General features: G+C 42.6%; 1 protein-coding gene across 2 annotated transcripts in view; it reads right to left on the bottom strand.

Annotated features, from left to right (window-relative positions):
* LOC132130983 (gamma-aminobutyric acid receptor subunit beta-2-like) overlaps window positions 1-16,837 on the bottom strand; it is a 107,684-nt gene that overhangs the window by 18,571 nt on the left and 72,276 nt on the right. For both annotated transcript variants that reach the window (XM_059542907.1, XM_059542905.1), the window contains exons 6-7: window positions 12,087-12,224; window positions 6,905-7,057 (exon numbers count right to left, since the gene is read on the bottom strand). In XM_059542907.1, coding sequence (XP_059398890.1) covers window positions 6,905-7,057; window positions 12,087-12,224 — 291 coding nt within the window. The remainder of the gene's footprint in view (window positions 1-6,904; window positions 7,058-12,086; window positions 12,225-16,837) is intronic.

Consider the following 16,837-nt stretch of genomic DNA (forward strand, 5'->3'; position numbering starts at 1 on the left):
GTTCTTCTTCTTCTGCTAAGTCTTCTGTGTCTGCATGGAGAGCCTGAGCTAGTGCAGGCGTGCCCAGTGGGCCCCAACACATTGCTCAGGCACTCTGTGTTTCTGTTAGATCCGGTGAATAAGGATGGATGAAAATGAGGATGTGAGCTAGAACGCTTCTAAGGACACCCTAAGTTTGTGCCAGGACTTCACCTTGACGTTCCATTCATCAAGATCCTCTGACTTAGAATGGTTCCTTCTCATCACTTAACTTCAGCCAACCTACTGGAGCCACAGAGTGCATCAGGACTCTCTTTCAAACAGGCAAGACGTGCAAGTATCAAATTTACTCTTATTAATTGATACATCAAATATCATTTGCACCTTTTCCAAAGTTGTGTTTTAACTAAGAAACTTAAGGCTGTAGATCTGCTGAATATCAAATTGTACCATAGCTTTGTTTTTTTATTTATATGCATGTAAAGCATGCTTATTACTAGCATTTTGGCTTTTTATTAGTAATTGTAAAGCACATATTCATGATTTATTTTAGATCCCTTAATTCAGCCCATACTTAAACTGACAACTGCCTTACTATTAATAAGCAGCAAATTAGGAGTTCATTGAGGGAAAACTCTTATTTAATAGGGAATGTGTTTCTTGTTCTAAATTTGATACGGTTAATTTAATAATTAAGCAAAGTAGATGAGGTAAAATAAACCCTATATGAGTTAACATTATCTTATTTTGTGCTAATGTAGGCAAAAGTGCAAAAATTATGCTTACATTTTACAGTTGGCAACAATTATGATCAGAAATCATGATCATGATTTTGAGCAAATTAATTGTGTTTATCTATTGAACCATTATGGAGCTTATTACTAGTTCCCTTTCAGTCGGTCACTCTCGACGCCACGTCGTTGACCGACGAATATGGGATATCGCTTCGATAGACCAATCTACTTCGAGTGTAAACTGAATGAGCCAATGCACATTGGCATGCAAGTACTGCATCCAGCTGCCGCTGATCACTGTGTGAGTATAAGAAGGTAGCAGGTGCAATGCATACCAGCTTTTTGCTTCGGAGCCGAGCTTTAGTATCGTTAGTGTCTGCTGTGAACTACGAGTTCAGCACGCTCTCGGAAGCTTCGTGTGTTGGCGAGACAGCGCTTCAGTGGTGGTCGTTCCTGTGTCGATTGGATTGCACACTTCAGGCTGCACTACCCCTGTCGTGTTGCAAGCTGCCAATTCCCCTGTGCGCCTCAGCACTAAAAGAGCATTTCCTAAAGAGCAAATTTCTCTAAAAGAGCTTCACAGGTGCATCTTTGTAAAGACGACGGATCGTCCTTATAAGGATGCCGTTTCACCCGTGCATTTCTGGGTGCAGTCGTTACCTGGCAACTGGTGATGGTCATGATCGCTGCCTCACTTGTCTGGGCGTCGAGCACGCTGAGGTGGCTTTCGTGGATGAGTCATGTTCTCACTGTGGGAATATGACCATCTCGGAGCTGCGAACCAGGCTCCGCTACCTTCAGGGGGGCGGATTCCCATTGCCTCGGCCACGATCTGGGGCTCGTTCTGGCGGCCGACAGACGAGAACCACTTCCGGCAGTAGCGCGGGTGGTTTGAGGGTCACAGTGGTGGCAAACCCCGCAGGGAACCAACTCTCTGGGGACCACAACTCCTCTTGCACCTCTGATCCAGTGGATCAACCCACGGAACGCGCTGGGCCCTCTTCAAGGAGCATACCAGCGGTATCCAGTGGGACTCCCCCCGACCGGATGTCGATCTCAGCATCGGAGGGAGAGCTGTCGGATGACGATTCGGCTGCGATGCCGCCCTCTGGGACGGTGCCAAAGCCTGAGTCGGATCCTGAAGTGGCAGCTATGCTTTCCAAGGCCGCCGAGAGGATAGGGCTCGATTGGAATCCTCCACCGCATCCCAAACCCTCGCGGCTGAATGATTGGTTTCTCGGGGTGGCGCGCGCTGGTACTCAGACCCAGAGAGAGGTAGCTGCTTTCTGGGGGATGGTGATGGCACCTCTCCCTCCCGTGGAGGAGGGCCAGGCGGAAAATCTGGAACTCTCGACAGGAGAGCAGTTTTCTCCCTCTCTGGGTCCCAGGAGGGCACGGAGAGTTGCAGACGGCCAAGCACCGGACCTCGCTCATCCTCCTCCTTCGCCAGATGGCAGCAGCGGGTGGTTCGAGAGCCTCAACAAAGGCCCTACTCACACACCCTCTGCCAACCCGTGGAACCAGGTGAGCCCTGCACCCCACACTCGCACCACACTCCGGCCTGCTCACAAGCCACCCGAATTGGGTCCCTGTGTTCCACCTCGCTGCCCAACTGCGGGCATGGCTGTGGTTCCGCTGGTCCCGCTTGTATGGTTTTTAAGCGCCTGGTCAGCGCTACCCAGCCTGTCTCGCTGGCTTCTGCGAACCATCAGCCTCGGCTATGCGATTCAGATCGCCCGGCATCACCCCAAGCTCTGCGGTGTCCGCTTCACTACAGTGAACGCGTCCGATGCCCCTGTCTTGCGGGAAGAGATTGCAGTCCTACTGGCGAAGGATGCGATAGAGCCGGTCCCTCCAGCCGATATGAGGACGGGGTTTTACAGACCGTACTTCATTGTACCCAAGAAAGGCAGTGGGTTATGACCGATCATGGATCTGCGAATTTTGAATCGGGCCCTCCATCGGCTACCGTACTCGTTCCTTTCAGAGAGCAGGGTGTTCACATTCTCAACTACTTATACATTTATTCACTTTATTCACTTAGCTAACGCTTTTATCCAAAGCGACTTACAATTGCCACATATGTCAGAGGTCGCACACCTCTGGAGCAACTAGGGGTTAAGTGTCTTGCTCAGGGACACATTGGTGTCTCACAGTGGATTCGAACCCGGGTCTCTCACACCAAAGACATGTGTCTTATCCACTGCGCTAGCACCACCCCTTAGACGATTGGCTGATACTAGCACAGTCTCGAGATCAGTTGTGCAAGCACAGGGATGTGGTGCTCCGGCACCTGAGCCTGTTGGGCCTTCAGGTCCGCTGGGAAAAGAGCAAACTCTCGCCATGGCAGAGGATCTCTTTTCTCGGATTCGGTCGAACAGACAGCACGCCTCACACGGGCGGTCGGTGCTAGCCTGCTTGAATATGTTTCAAGAGCAGGACAGCGGTCCCACTGAAACTCTTTCAGAGGCTCCTGGGGCATATGGCGGCCGCAGCGGCACTTACACTTCTCGGCCTATTACATATGAGGCCGCTCCAGCACTGGCTTTATGGCCAAGTCCCGAGGTGGGCGTGGAAGCACGGCACTCACCGGGTCCATGTTACACCAGCCTGTCACCATACCCTCACCTCATGGTCAGATCTTGCATTTCTCTGGGCAGGGGTGCCCCTAGAGCAGATCTCCAGGCATGCTGTGGTTTACATGGATGCCTCCACCACCGGCTGGGGGGCCACGTACAATGGGCATGCAGTCTCAGGGGTTTGGACGGGCCCGCAGCTGCAGTGGCACATCAGTTGCCTAGAGTCTTTAGCAGCGCACCTTGCCTTGAACAGTCTCAAAGGTCTCTTATGAGGCAACCATGTGCTGGTCCGAATGGACAACACTGCGACCATTACGTACATCAACCAACAAGGTGGTCTGCGCTCTCGTCGCAACTCGCCCGCCACCTACTCCTTTGGAGTCAGAAGGTTCTGAGGTCACTTCGTGCCGTTTACATTCCAGGCCTGCTTAGTCGTACAGCCGACGAGCTGTCTCGAGCAATGCTCCCAGGAGAATGGTGACTCCATCCCCTGACGGTCCAGCTGATTTGGAGGCGGTTTGGAGCCGCTCAGGTAGACCTGTTTACTTCTCCAGAGACCTTTCACTGCCAGTTGTTCTACTCCCTGACTGAGGGAACTCTCGGCACGGACATACTGGCACACAGCTGGCCGCGGGACCTACGCAAGTATGCGTTTCCCCCAGTGAGCCTTCTCGCACAGACACTGTGCAAAGTCCGGGAGGACGAGGAGCACGTTTTGCTAGTAGTGCTGTATTGGCCCACGCGGACCTGGTTCCCCAAACTAGTGCTCCTTGTGACAGCCCCTCCTTGGCCAATTCCTCTGAGGAAGGATCTACTGACTCAGAGATGGGGCACCATTTGGCACCCGCGTCCAGACCTTTGGAAACTCCATGTCTGGTCCCTGGATGGGACGCGGAGGTTCTAGGTGACCTACCCCAAGAGGTAGTGAACACCATCACTTCGGCAAGAGCACCATCTACGAGACACGCTTACGCCTTGAAGTGGAACCTGTTCATCGAGTGGTGTTCTTCTCGCCGAGAATACCCCCCAAGATGCCCAATTGCGGTCATGCTGTCTTTTCTGCAGCAAGGGCTGGAGCGAAGGTTGTCTCCCTCCACCCTCAAAGTCCAGGTTGCTGCTATTGCTGCATACCATGACCCCGTGAATGGGAAGTCTTTGGGTAAGCATGACCTCATTGTCAGGTTCCTTAGAGGGGCCAGGAGGTTAAATCCTTCCCGGCCCCCCTGTATACCCTCTTGGGACCTGTCTTTAGTGCTTAAATCACTAAAGCAGGGCCCATTCGAGCCTTTTCATTCAGTTGAACTAAAGTTTCTTTCATTGAAAACTCTGATTCTGCTTGCCCTGGCCTCCATAAAGAGGGTAGGGGACCTGCATGCATTTTCGGTCGACGATTCGTGCCTAGAGTTCGGGCTGGCTGACTCCCAGGTAATCCTGAGGCCCCGGCCTGGCTACATGCCCAAGGTTCCCACTACACCCTTCAAAGACCAAGTGGTGAACCTGCAAGCGCTGCCACTGGAGGAGGCAGACCCAGCCCTGGCTTTGCTTTGTCCTGTCCGAGCATTAAGGTGCTACGTAGACCGGGCACAAAGCTTCAGGACCTCAGACCAGCTCTTTGTCTGTTACAGAGGCTGGCAGAAGGGGAGTGCCTTCTCTAAGCAGAGGATGGCCCACTGGATTGTGGATGCCATATCCCTGGCTTATCAGGCTCAGGATGTGCCTTGCCCGTGCAGGCTGCAAGCTCACTCAACTAGAAGTGTTGCATCCTCCTGGGTGCTGGCTCGTGGCACCTCACTGACAGATATTTGTAGAGCTGCGGGCTGGGCGACCCCTAACACGTTCACTAGGTTCTATAGCCTTCGTGTAGAGCCGATATCCTCCTGTGTTCTCACCTCAAACAGGTAGTGGCACTGAGAGGCCCTGGTTAGTGTCGGCTTGCTTAAACTGCTCCAGAGTGTCCGTACTGTAGACCCTGTTGAGATCCTCCATCACCCTAAGCAGCTGGACGTGGCAAAACATCCAGCGCCAGACCTTTATGATGAATCCGTGAGAACCATTGAAGGGTGGGTTCCATATTGAGACCTAAGCGGTACTAATATGTGTATAGACCACGGTATAGCCTTAGAGCCCGTGCTTACCCAGCAGACTTCTGCCTTCCCAAGAGGGTTTTTAATCACCTCAAATTTCTCTGTACACTCCTAAACAGATGCTATATGTGTATTTGCCTCCGAGACCTCCTTCGGGAAGGATGGGGCTTCCGCAGCATCCCGGTTCCAAGCGGACCGGGTACATTTTCCCAGTGTTATCCAATCTCACCCAGTGAGGTAGTGCTTTGACAACGGAGAGTGGAGCTACTTGTTCTGAGCCCCAGCCTACACCTAATAGGGGCGCAGGCGGCTCGCACAGGGCACTGGAAGGGGCAGCACCCATGGCGCTTTGATAGGGATCCCATATTCGTCGGTCACCAACGTGGCGTCGAGAGAGACCGACTGAAAGGGAACATCTCGGTGACGTATGATAACCCTCGTTCCCTGAAGGAGGGAACGGAGACACCACGTCCCGTCGCCATGGTTGCTGTACTGCCGCTGAGTTGCCGGGTCCCCGGCTCAACTCCTCAACGAAAAACTGGTATGCATTGCACTTGCTACCTTCTTATACTCACACAGTGATCAGCAGCAGCTGGATGCAATAATTGCATGCCAATGTGCATTGGCTCGTTTAGTTTACACTCGAAGTAGATTTGTCTATCGAAGCGATATCCCATATTCGTCGGTCACCGACATGGCGTCTCCGTTCCCTCCTTCAGGGAACGAGGGTTACCATACATAACTGAGACGGTTTTAATTGTCTAAAACTAGAGTAAAATTCCTAGACTTCTAGTCAACTAAAACTTGGCTAAACAAAACAGTCAGGATAGGAAAGGATAAATAAATAAATACATACATACATACATAAATACATAAAAAAAAAAAATAGAAAATTTGACACAAGATAAAATGCTGATAAAATAAACACCAATAAGTGTTTTAAAATTTGGATGTAATAATAATAATAATAATAACAATAATAATAATAATAATTGTTTTGTACAGGATAATGGTTTTATGGGTTACTTAAAGCGTAAAGGTGTTTTTAGTATTCCTATTCTTTAGGATTTTTTATTCTTTCTTTCTTTATTTTATTATTTATATTTAAAAAAATGCAGATGTCAGATGTATATCTGCAGATATTTTTTTGTTTTGGTTTTTGTTTTTGCATCATCAGATCAGAGAGTGAACTACCCATAAGGAGAGCATGACTTCTGCGCTATTACAGGATGCTCTACTGCAGATACAGGAGAAGGTACTGTAGGTGGACAGGCTTGCTTAGTGGAGTGTGTCTGACAGCTGTGTATGGAGAACAGCTCAAGAGAACAGACAGTACCACTCCAGGCATCCAATACCAAAATGATGGATGAATAGACATACATCTGATCTTTCCATCAACTGTTTAGAAGCAGACTTCAAACAAACAAATCATGCTTACTGCAGTCTTAACTCATATATTTGAAGTGAATGTATAAATACATAATGAAAGTCACCAGCTGTGAGAAAGGTTTGTTAGATTAGCGCCTACCTAAAGCAACCCTGGCAGCCGAGGCATCATAGTTGATCCAGAAGGATACCCAGGACAGGATGGTGATTAGGATGGAAGGCATGTATGTCTGCAGAATGAAGTAGCCAATGTTTCTCTTAAGCTTGAAGCTCAGGGAGAGGCGAGGATACGAACCTGGATGAAAATAGCAATTAGCCAGATTAATAAAATGCTTTTTGTACACTTTAAAAGATTGTTATATTTTGCTTTAGAAACAGAATAAGTCCCACTCACAATTTCCTCTGTTAATCATACTTAAGCATCTATTTGTACTAGACACTCTACTACACGTGATATTCATATTTGTGCATCAAGGCTTTGTAATATCATAGGATGAAAGTGACATTCAAACACATTCAAATTATTACTTTTATGGTTTATTAAGGTAATATATATATATATATATATATATATATATATATATATATATATATATAGTGTTCCTGTAGCTCAAGTGGTAGAGCATAAGGTTGGGGGTTCGATTCCCCGGGAACACATGATAGGTAAAAATTGATAGCCTGAATGCACTGTAAGTCGCTTTGGATAAAAGTGTCTGCTAAATGCATAAATATTATTTAATTTTTAATTTATATTGCATTTTTTACAGGACAATACAGTGAAGGGGAGGCAGGAAAGACAAAGGATAAAAAGATCATTAACGTAATCCATTGTATTCTTGCGCTGTAATCCAAGTTTACTGTGCATTGATTTAGAGACAGAACCAAATTCAAGTCCTTCTTCCACATCTACATCCTTAGCTACCGAGCAAAAAAGCATGTTTTATGTGCTTTTGAGTACATCGTACATCGGGAAAAGATTTTTAGTAATGAACAATACAAATGTTACTCTTTTACCCCAAAATGAGAGAGAAATGCAACACCACTTTAGTACTGCTTTTTCCATTTTTGGAATACACTGCTAGAATTGAACTTGTATGTTTAATATTTAGGAAATGGTTAGGGTTAGGTTTAGTTATAGGAGATATAATGATGCATTGTTACTGTACATTTTCAGAACTATTTATTTAAGATTCTAGATTGTCACAAAACATAATAATGGAGTAATGGTTTTCCATGTTGATCAGCACCTAGACTGAATGGTGTAGTCTTCTTCTTAAAAACCAGCAAGCTTGGTAGAGTGGTCAAAGTTTAACATTAGCACACTGTCTTCATCCTAGGCACGCTGACCCAGACATTATTTCCAAAGTCTGTGTCTACAGCTGACCTCATGATTTGCATGACAAATTCATGAATATGAAAATGCACTCAATGAATAAATCAAACAACATTGTGGTAAATAACTTATAAGAACACTGTTTCGTGTTTTTAGTGTGTGTGTTTTATTCTCAGATCAAGGTTACGTCTTACAGCCACTGGAGTCCTCGCCATGCCAAAATGAGAGGGTTGATAAACCCTGACATTAGAAGGTGCTCACTAGAGCCAGATGCTCTGGTAGATCCTTTGTAAGAGATTTAAGCAACCCAGGCTCATTGGAAATATGTGCTTGTGGTGAAGTTTCTGCAACACAGATATTATTTACCCTTTTGCCTGTTTTGCATCAGTTTCAAAGTGAAATGTCTAGTGAGTGGTGCTAAAACACACATTCAATACTTGACCATGACACATTTTTATTATGTTGCTTCAGGCACGTTTTCTGGCGATTCAGAATTAAAATGCCCAGTGAGGCTTATTAAAAGTTTAATGCTTTATTATGTTGGAAAAAAACAAACCCCCTCCACCAAACCCAACCCTAAACCTACCAGATAGTGTTAATGAAAGCAAAAGTGATATAAAAACACATTCGCTGATGCAACTGTGCTATTTTAACTTCCTTATACTCTGCTTTAGGGGTGTAACGGTACGTGTATTCGTACCGGACCATTTCGGTACAGGGTTTTCGGTACGGTGCACGTGTGTACTGAATGACCGAATGCAATATTTTGTTTGCGGAAAATATACATTTTCGTGTTTCCAAACGAACATATTAAGTGGCGGAAGTCTTCGCGTTCAGCGCAAATCCCGCCCTGCAGCTGATTCTAAGGCCGGTGACACACTGGCTGCGTGGCATGAGCGTGGTGTTTCTGCTGCGTGTCAGTTGAGTGATGGCTGCTTCGCGTTCTCTGTGTCTTTACACACCAGAACCGTGCCTGACGCGGCACTGGCGCGCTGCTGCTACTGTAGGTGACATAGAGGGAGCCCGCCGACAGACCAAGGATCTTGTCTTCACGACAACAATATCTACAACCCGAATTCCGGAAAAGTTGGGACGTTTTTTAAATTTTAATAAAATGAAAACTAAAGGAATTTCAAATCACATGAGCCAATATTTTATTCACAATAGAACATAGATAACGTAGCAAATGTTTAAACTGAGAAATTTTACACTTTTATCCACTTAATTAGCTCATTTAAAATTGAATGCCTGCTACAGGTCTCAAAAAAGTTGGCACGGGGGCAACAAATGGCTAAAAAAGCAAGCGGTTTTGAAAAGATTCAGCTGGGAGAACATCTAGTGATTAATTAAGTTAATTGATATCAGGTCTGTAACATGATTAGCTATAAAAGCTTTGTCTTAGAGAAGCAGAGTCTCTCAGAAGTAAAGATGGGCAGAGGCTCTCCAATCTGTGAAAGACTGCGTAAAAAAATTGTGGAAAACTTTAAAAACAATGTTCCTCAACGTCAAATTGCAAAGGCTTTGCAAATCTCATCATCTACAGTGCATAACATCATCAAAAGATTCAGAGAAACTGGAGAAATCTCTGTGCGTAAGGGACAAGGCCGGAGACCTTTATTGGATGCCCGTGGTCTTCGGGCTCTCAGACGACACTGCATCACTCATCGGCATGATTGTGTCAATGACATTACTAAATGGACCCAGGAATACTTTCAGAAACCACTGTCGGTAAACACAATCCGCCGTGCCATCAGCAGATGCCAACTAAAGCTCTATCATGCAAAAAGGAAGCCATATGTGAACATGGTCCAGAAGCGCCGTCGTGTCCTGTGGGCCAAGGCTCATTTAAAATGGACTATTTCAAAGTGGAATAGTGTTTTATGGTCAGACAAGTCCAAATTTGACATTCTTGTTGGAAATCACGGACGGCGTGTCCTCCGGGCTAAAGGGGAGGGAGACCTTCCAGCATGTTATCAGCGTTCAGTTCAAAAGCCAGCATCTCTGATGGTATGGGGATGCATAAGTGCATACGGTATGGGCAGCTTGCATGTTTTGGAAGGCTCTGTGAATGCTGAAAGGTATATAAAGGTTTTAGAGCAACATATGCTTCCCTCCAAACAACGTCTATTTCAGGGAAGGCCTTGTTTATTTCAGCAGGACAATGCAAAACCACATACTGCAGCTATAACAACAGCATGGCTTCGTCGTAGAAGAGTCCGGGTGCTAACCTGGCCTGCCTGCAGTCCAGATCTTTCACCTATAGAGAACATTTGGCGCATCATTAAACGAAAAATACGTCAAAGACGACCACGAACTCTTCAGCAGCTGGAAATCTATATAAGGCAAGAATGGGACCAAATTCCAACAGCAAAACTCCAGCAACTCATAGCCTCAATGCCCAGACGTCTTCAAACTGTTTTGAAAAGAAAAGGAGATGCTACACCATGGTAAACATGCCCCGTCCCAACTATTTTGAGACCTGTAGCAGAAATCAAAATTGAAATGAGCTCATTTTGTGCATAAAATTGTAAACTTTCTCAGTTTAAACATTTGCTATGTTATCTATGTTCTATTGTGAATAAAATATTGGCTCATGTGATTTGAAAGTCTTTTAGTTTTCATTTTATTAAAATTTAAAAAACGTCCCAACTTTTCCGGAATTCGGGTTGTATACTTCAGGTTGAGTATAAATATAAAGCCTACTGATAAAGGACACCGTCAACAGTATTGATGGCAAAATATACTATGTTTGACGGGTGCAGTATGCCAGTGTGTCACCGGCCTAAGGTTTTCAAAAGGCATCACGTGAGTGTGAACATCACTACAACTAGGAAAAAAACAATTGTAATTCAAACACAGCTCCCGTCGGCATTTAAACAGACCTTTGCTCTTAATTCAGATCAGGACAACGCAATAACAAAATCTGAGCAGGTCTAAAAACTGAAACTGTTGATGGTGCACTTCACACTTTGGAAAAGTTATATATATATATATATATATATATATATATATATATATATATATTTTTTTTTTTTAAATATGAGCAGGCCTACAAGCTGGGATTGGTAATGCTGCACTGTAATCATAGTTATTCATTTATATTTTTCATTATATTTTATTATATGATATTGGTTTGAGACTGAGAGTATTTTATTTAGTGGAGAACTTTGCAGCAGTATTTTATTTCTTATTCTTTTTTATTTTATATATATTTTATTAAAAAGTATTTAAAAAAAATACAAATTGTAAACAAGTTGTTAAAAAAAGTTTATAGTAATAAACAACCTGCAGTTTAATGTTTGCATTTCTTTTCCTTACTGTACCGAAAATGAACCGAACCGTGACTTTAAACCCGAGGTACGTACCGAACCATGATTTTTGCATACCGTTACACCCCTACTCTGCTTTGAGTTGATTTTCATACCAGAGCTCTTCAAGTGCAACTCTGTATCTTATAAGCCGCTGACAAACCTATTGCATTAGAAAACCCATACATATGAAGCTGTATATGTAATGCTAATGGTCAGAAGTATCAATTTTCAAATCTCACAGCATGTTAAAATAATTTTGAAGTCATAATGTAATATTGTGCAAGAAATTGTGTGAAATTTAGCCTCTCTAAATGTAAACTTTGGCCATACTTTGTGAAAAGGGATAACAGTTGTCTCAGTTTTACTGCCTCTAGTGTTAATTTCAGCTGGAAATTGCAGTGATTTGAGTTTGCAGAAATGTAGACAGAGGCGTGTATTTCCAATGAGACTGAGTATGATATTTAAAGTATATGTGCCTGAATGAGAGTAGTTTTCAACCTCAGAGTGCCCTAATAAGTGGAGAAGTTATAAACATTATGCATTTAGGAAAACCTATTTTAAGCTTCCAGTTGGTCTTTTCAGCAAGGTAAAGAGTAAACTTCACCTGGTTATCTCTTAATCATATATTTCTTTCAGTTCTCAGCTTGTTCCTGAAGTGTTGTGTAGTTTGGATTTATTACCTGTGGAAAACACCACGTTTTTAGAGATGAGTTTGTAGTCCACTATGGAGAACTGAGGGAGCTCTATCCTTTCAACCCCCGTTACTGCATGGTCTCCTCCTCGCCAGTAAAACTCAATATCATCCGTGGTGTAGCCATCTGAAGGACAAACAGACAGATGTTAAAACAGATATGGGTGGATGTCATGTAATTGAGGTCTCATTTGCTGGTCTGAAGTCTTGGCGTGAACAATAAATTGAAACTGAAATTGTCAAAAAAAAAAAAAAAACAGTTCCTTAATTCAACCTATTTACACACACACACACACACACACATATATATACGTGTGTGTGTGTATCAGCATTAAAAGCCTAAAAGAATGCTACATAACCAATTAATAAAATCATAGGTCATTTGTTGGCCATGAAATAAATAATACAGCTTACTGTCCCAGTTTATGACAGTCCGCATTCTCTTGCAATTCCCAGCCCATCACACAAATGAACACACACTTGCACAGCTAACATAAGTTGATTAGTTAGTGACCCAAAAAACAAGATATTTATGAAACTTCACTCACAGCTGTGATGTTGCCTGGACATATGCCACATTAAACAACAATAAACACTAGGAAAAATATGAAATAGCTCTTGAATTTTAAGAGATGAACACTCTTACTTCTTACATGGTTGAAAGAATGACAACTTTGCCAGGTTATAAACAGACATTTAAAGCAAACTGCAAAATAAACGACAGCAGCTACAATGTCATTATTCATTATAAAACTTGTATATTATAATTTAAAATGTAAATGCTAAGATGTGAAAATTTTTAAATGATGAAATTGTGTTCAAGTTCAGCTGTGAACATCTACTATATCTGAAACGAGCTCTGAAATGCCATGGTATGATTTATGTGTAACAGAGGGATGTGTTTGTGCTACATTGTTTTAATTTTTTTGTGGACTTGAGGCCAAGCTGGACCTGTGTTATTAGAGAGTAGAGGATAAGCGCATGCAAGCCTTGGGTCAAACTCATTGTCAAGTCAAATCATACGGCAGTATGTTTCTGAGTTCAGCTGCAGAAAAAAAGCCATCATAAATATTCAAGCAAAACATGAGGTATTTTGTTTGCTTCAGTGCTCTCTGTTCTGAAACAGACAGAAACACGAACAGCAGCCCATGAAGTCAGCCATAAATGATTAAGAAACATCTTATTTTATCGGGGCAAACGGCAGAAAACTCTCTTGGCCTTGCATAATCCACTCGTGGACGATCCTCCAGTTATCAGACTGATGGCCAAAACACGAGAGAATAGTAGATCAGAGAAAAAGATCCAAAGCAGAAGAATGAGAGAGGAGTAAATGGAAGCACAGCGTTCCCACGTAAACACCCAAGCTACAAAAGATTATGAAAGAGCAAGATGTTTTATCAAAATAACCACATTTTGAAAAAGCAGTTGTATTCTACCCAGCACACAAGACTTGAGTCATTCTACATATGCATTACATAAAAACATACAACAGACAAATGGTTTTTGGCAAGAATTGTTATTCTCCAAGGGTTTGTGAGCACGTTAATATATTGTGTGGTTACATTTATAAGAAAGTAAAGCAAATATTCAGTAATACTTTAGTTTAGGCACTAATTCACACTATTAACTAGTCGCTTATTAGCATGCATATTACTGGTATACTGGCTGTTTATCAGAGCTCATAAAGCACATATTGAAATGATGTCTTATTCTGTATGAGCATATTTTAGATTCCTTAAGGGGGTTAGTTCACACAAGAATGGACATTTTTCAGAAGATTAGAAGATGTGTAATAAAAAGCGCATCTGTAATAAAACGTCCCCCACACAGCTCCAGGGGGTGAATAAAGGCCCCCTGTAGTGAATCCATGCATTTTTGTAAGAAAAAAAATCCATATTTCAAACGTAATGGACACTTTCTTTCTCACTTCTGCTGACTGTGGGAGGAAGATGGAAGACATATGCATCACAAATTTTAAACAAAGAAAAAACAACATTAACTTGAAAGGGACAGTTTTTAATGTTTAAATGGCTGCAAAAACTGTTCTGCATTCTGAATGGTGTGGTCAATCAGTTCAGGACCTTCGCCAAGCCCCATTAGTAGACAACTTCCAAGCATGTCTTCTTTGAATGTCCTGCAATGTATGAAGCTGAGTCACTCCCAGTGAGAGCATGGAAACCAGAAAGTAACTCGAGGACCTTTGGCTCCATTTGCAGTTGTTCCACTACAGCATGAACTGGCTATACTTTCTCTCCTTTGCTGTACCTGTCTTCATCCAGATCTTTTGGCATGGCATCATATGGAAGTGGGCAATCAGCAGTACCAAGATGTTGGTGTCTCTTGCAGAGACAATAACATTTTTGATGGTTTGCTTCTGATGCAGTGAACGATAATTCTTGAGTCTGCTTCTTCATGTTTAGCTTCCAAGCTGTCAGTATTAAGGTTTGTATTAGATGCTTTAACCCTCTCTCCATCGCTGGAGCAACCTGCAGCAACTAAAATCTTGGTGTCTGTTTTTTCACAATCAGCTGTTGCGATAGAAAGCGAGCAAGGTCTGCCTTGTTGTCCTCGTGATTTTTTACGTGTTCCACTCTTGATTGAGTGTGTGTGGTAACGATCAAACAGAACATCAATTGATTGGAACTGTGCTCCACTTCGGAGAACAGTTTCCACAAAGATGTCTGCAGGGTCTCCAAAAGTCTTTGCTTCTTGTGGCTTCCCAATAGGGTTGAGCCGATAAACGATAGAATCGTGTATCGACGATAGTCAGATATCGACATAAGATGATGTCTCTGTCGATAGTCAAGACGATATTAGGCTCATTCTCCTATTAATGTATTGAATAATAATAACTATTATTGTTTTTATTTTTATTAGGCGGGCTATTATAATTCGGCTATCAAACCGCCCAGCTATTTCACTTCAGCATCACATCACACACACACACACACACACACACACTCACAACAAGGACAGAGGTACAACGAATAGTTCATGCATCATAATACGTTTGAGGTTGACTGGGCGTCCTGCCTCATATGCAGCAATGAAGCGCTGTAGAATGTTTCTGTCTGCCTTGACAGTTTTTGCCTTCCCAGTGACTGGGTCTGACTGTTGAACTTCAAACAGGGAAGCAAAAGTCAAATACTTTTTCAGTTTGTCCCTGAAAGTGACTCTTCTCCCCTCAGATGGCAACAGCCTCTCCTCCACAAATGTATGTTTTAACTGCATCAAATTTGTTAAAAAAATAAAATAAAGTGTGACCAAAATGCAGTGATTTTATTTGTCTTTAGGGTTAGGCCATAAGCCCATATTACATCCTTTTCCTCTTTTATTTTATTATCAATTTCTCTTTTAAGGAAATATGAATATAAATAAATAATGAATTCATTCAATAAATTTGTTTGTGAAATGTTTGTATAGATTATCAATGTCTCATTGTCCAGTCGTGAATTAAGTACCTAAAGTTCAAGATTGATTCAGCTTTCACTACATCACATTGCTGTTCAAACATTACACCCCAGAAAACATGACATCATATTGTTTTGCAGGGAATAATGGCATTTGTGTGGTTATTTGGGTCATTCCAAATGATAATCCCAAAGGCACTTAACTCCATTGTTTCTATGTCATTGAGCCCGATTTAGCAAATAAGCTTTTGCTAACATTCTTGTCAGGGCTCTTATATCACTGCATTTGAATCACTCCGCTAGTTGTGAAGAACATGCATGAGGAGAAGGAAGAGCAATTCAATACTGTTCAGCTAATTCAATAGTCATCTCTTACAAAACCTAATTAACTGTTTATGGCTTTTTAACTGAAATGCTGCCTCTTAAACTTCCTTTTGCAAAGCACATAGGATACTTTGCTGTTAGCATACTGCTTATATATGCACATAATGGTCACTAAAATAATAGGTTAAATGGGTAACAGTTTTTTCCCCTACAGTGGTTTGGTTAAAGTGTTATAGCCAAACCAACCAGCAACAAGGTGGTAAATCACAGCAGCATTACATATCATATCTTTTATTTAAAGCAAAATTTGAAAATTGGACAAAAAGACAAAGGTACAAGACTGTGAAATAATCCCCTGAAGAATCGCAAATCACACAACTAAAATAAAAATGATGGTGAAATACAATAATCATTCATATAAGTTCTAAAATTTACCTGACCTAAACGTTGTCAAAATCGAGGATTGACACGTGAAAGTGCCTTAGAAATGACATAAATGACAGTCTCTTAGAAGAGTTTTGGAACAGCCTTTATGTTATGTGAGCTTAGAGTATAATGCCAAAAAATGCTGACTAGTTAGGCAGCTCACAGAGGGTTTAGAACAGTGTCTCTGACTCTTACTTAGTCCATGACTCGTAAACAGTCATGCTGTGAAATTTGCTTAAATATCTCATGTGTGCATGCAAACAAATGTTCTGAAAATTGCCTCCCATGAAAGCATTATGGAAATTTATAAGGATTAAAAAATAAATAACCTGCAGTTAGGATGCACTTCAATAGTGTCTGAACTGCTCTTAATAAGGGCTGGTCTGCCTAAAAAAAGAATGGAGAAAAAAATATATAAACCTCACCCCAGAGTGTCGAGGTGGGACCTGAGTAGCAAAATGCCCTCTAGTTATATATCTTCTGATTCTTATTCATATGCACATTATGGAATCGCCTGCTAGCACATTCAACAAGAAAGAAAAACAAATCTAGATGGGGAAAGTCTCCAGCAGTGCATGTG

Source organism: Carassius carassius, chromosome 47 (genome assembly GCF_963082965.1).
Source record: "Carassius carassius chromosome 47, fCarCar2.1, whole genome shotgun sequence".
In the NCBI taxonomy this organism is placed as follows: domain Eukaryota; kingdom Metazoa; phylum Chordata; class Actinopteri; order Cypriniformes; family Cyprinidae; genus Carassius; species Carassius carassius.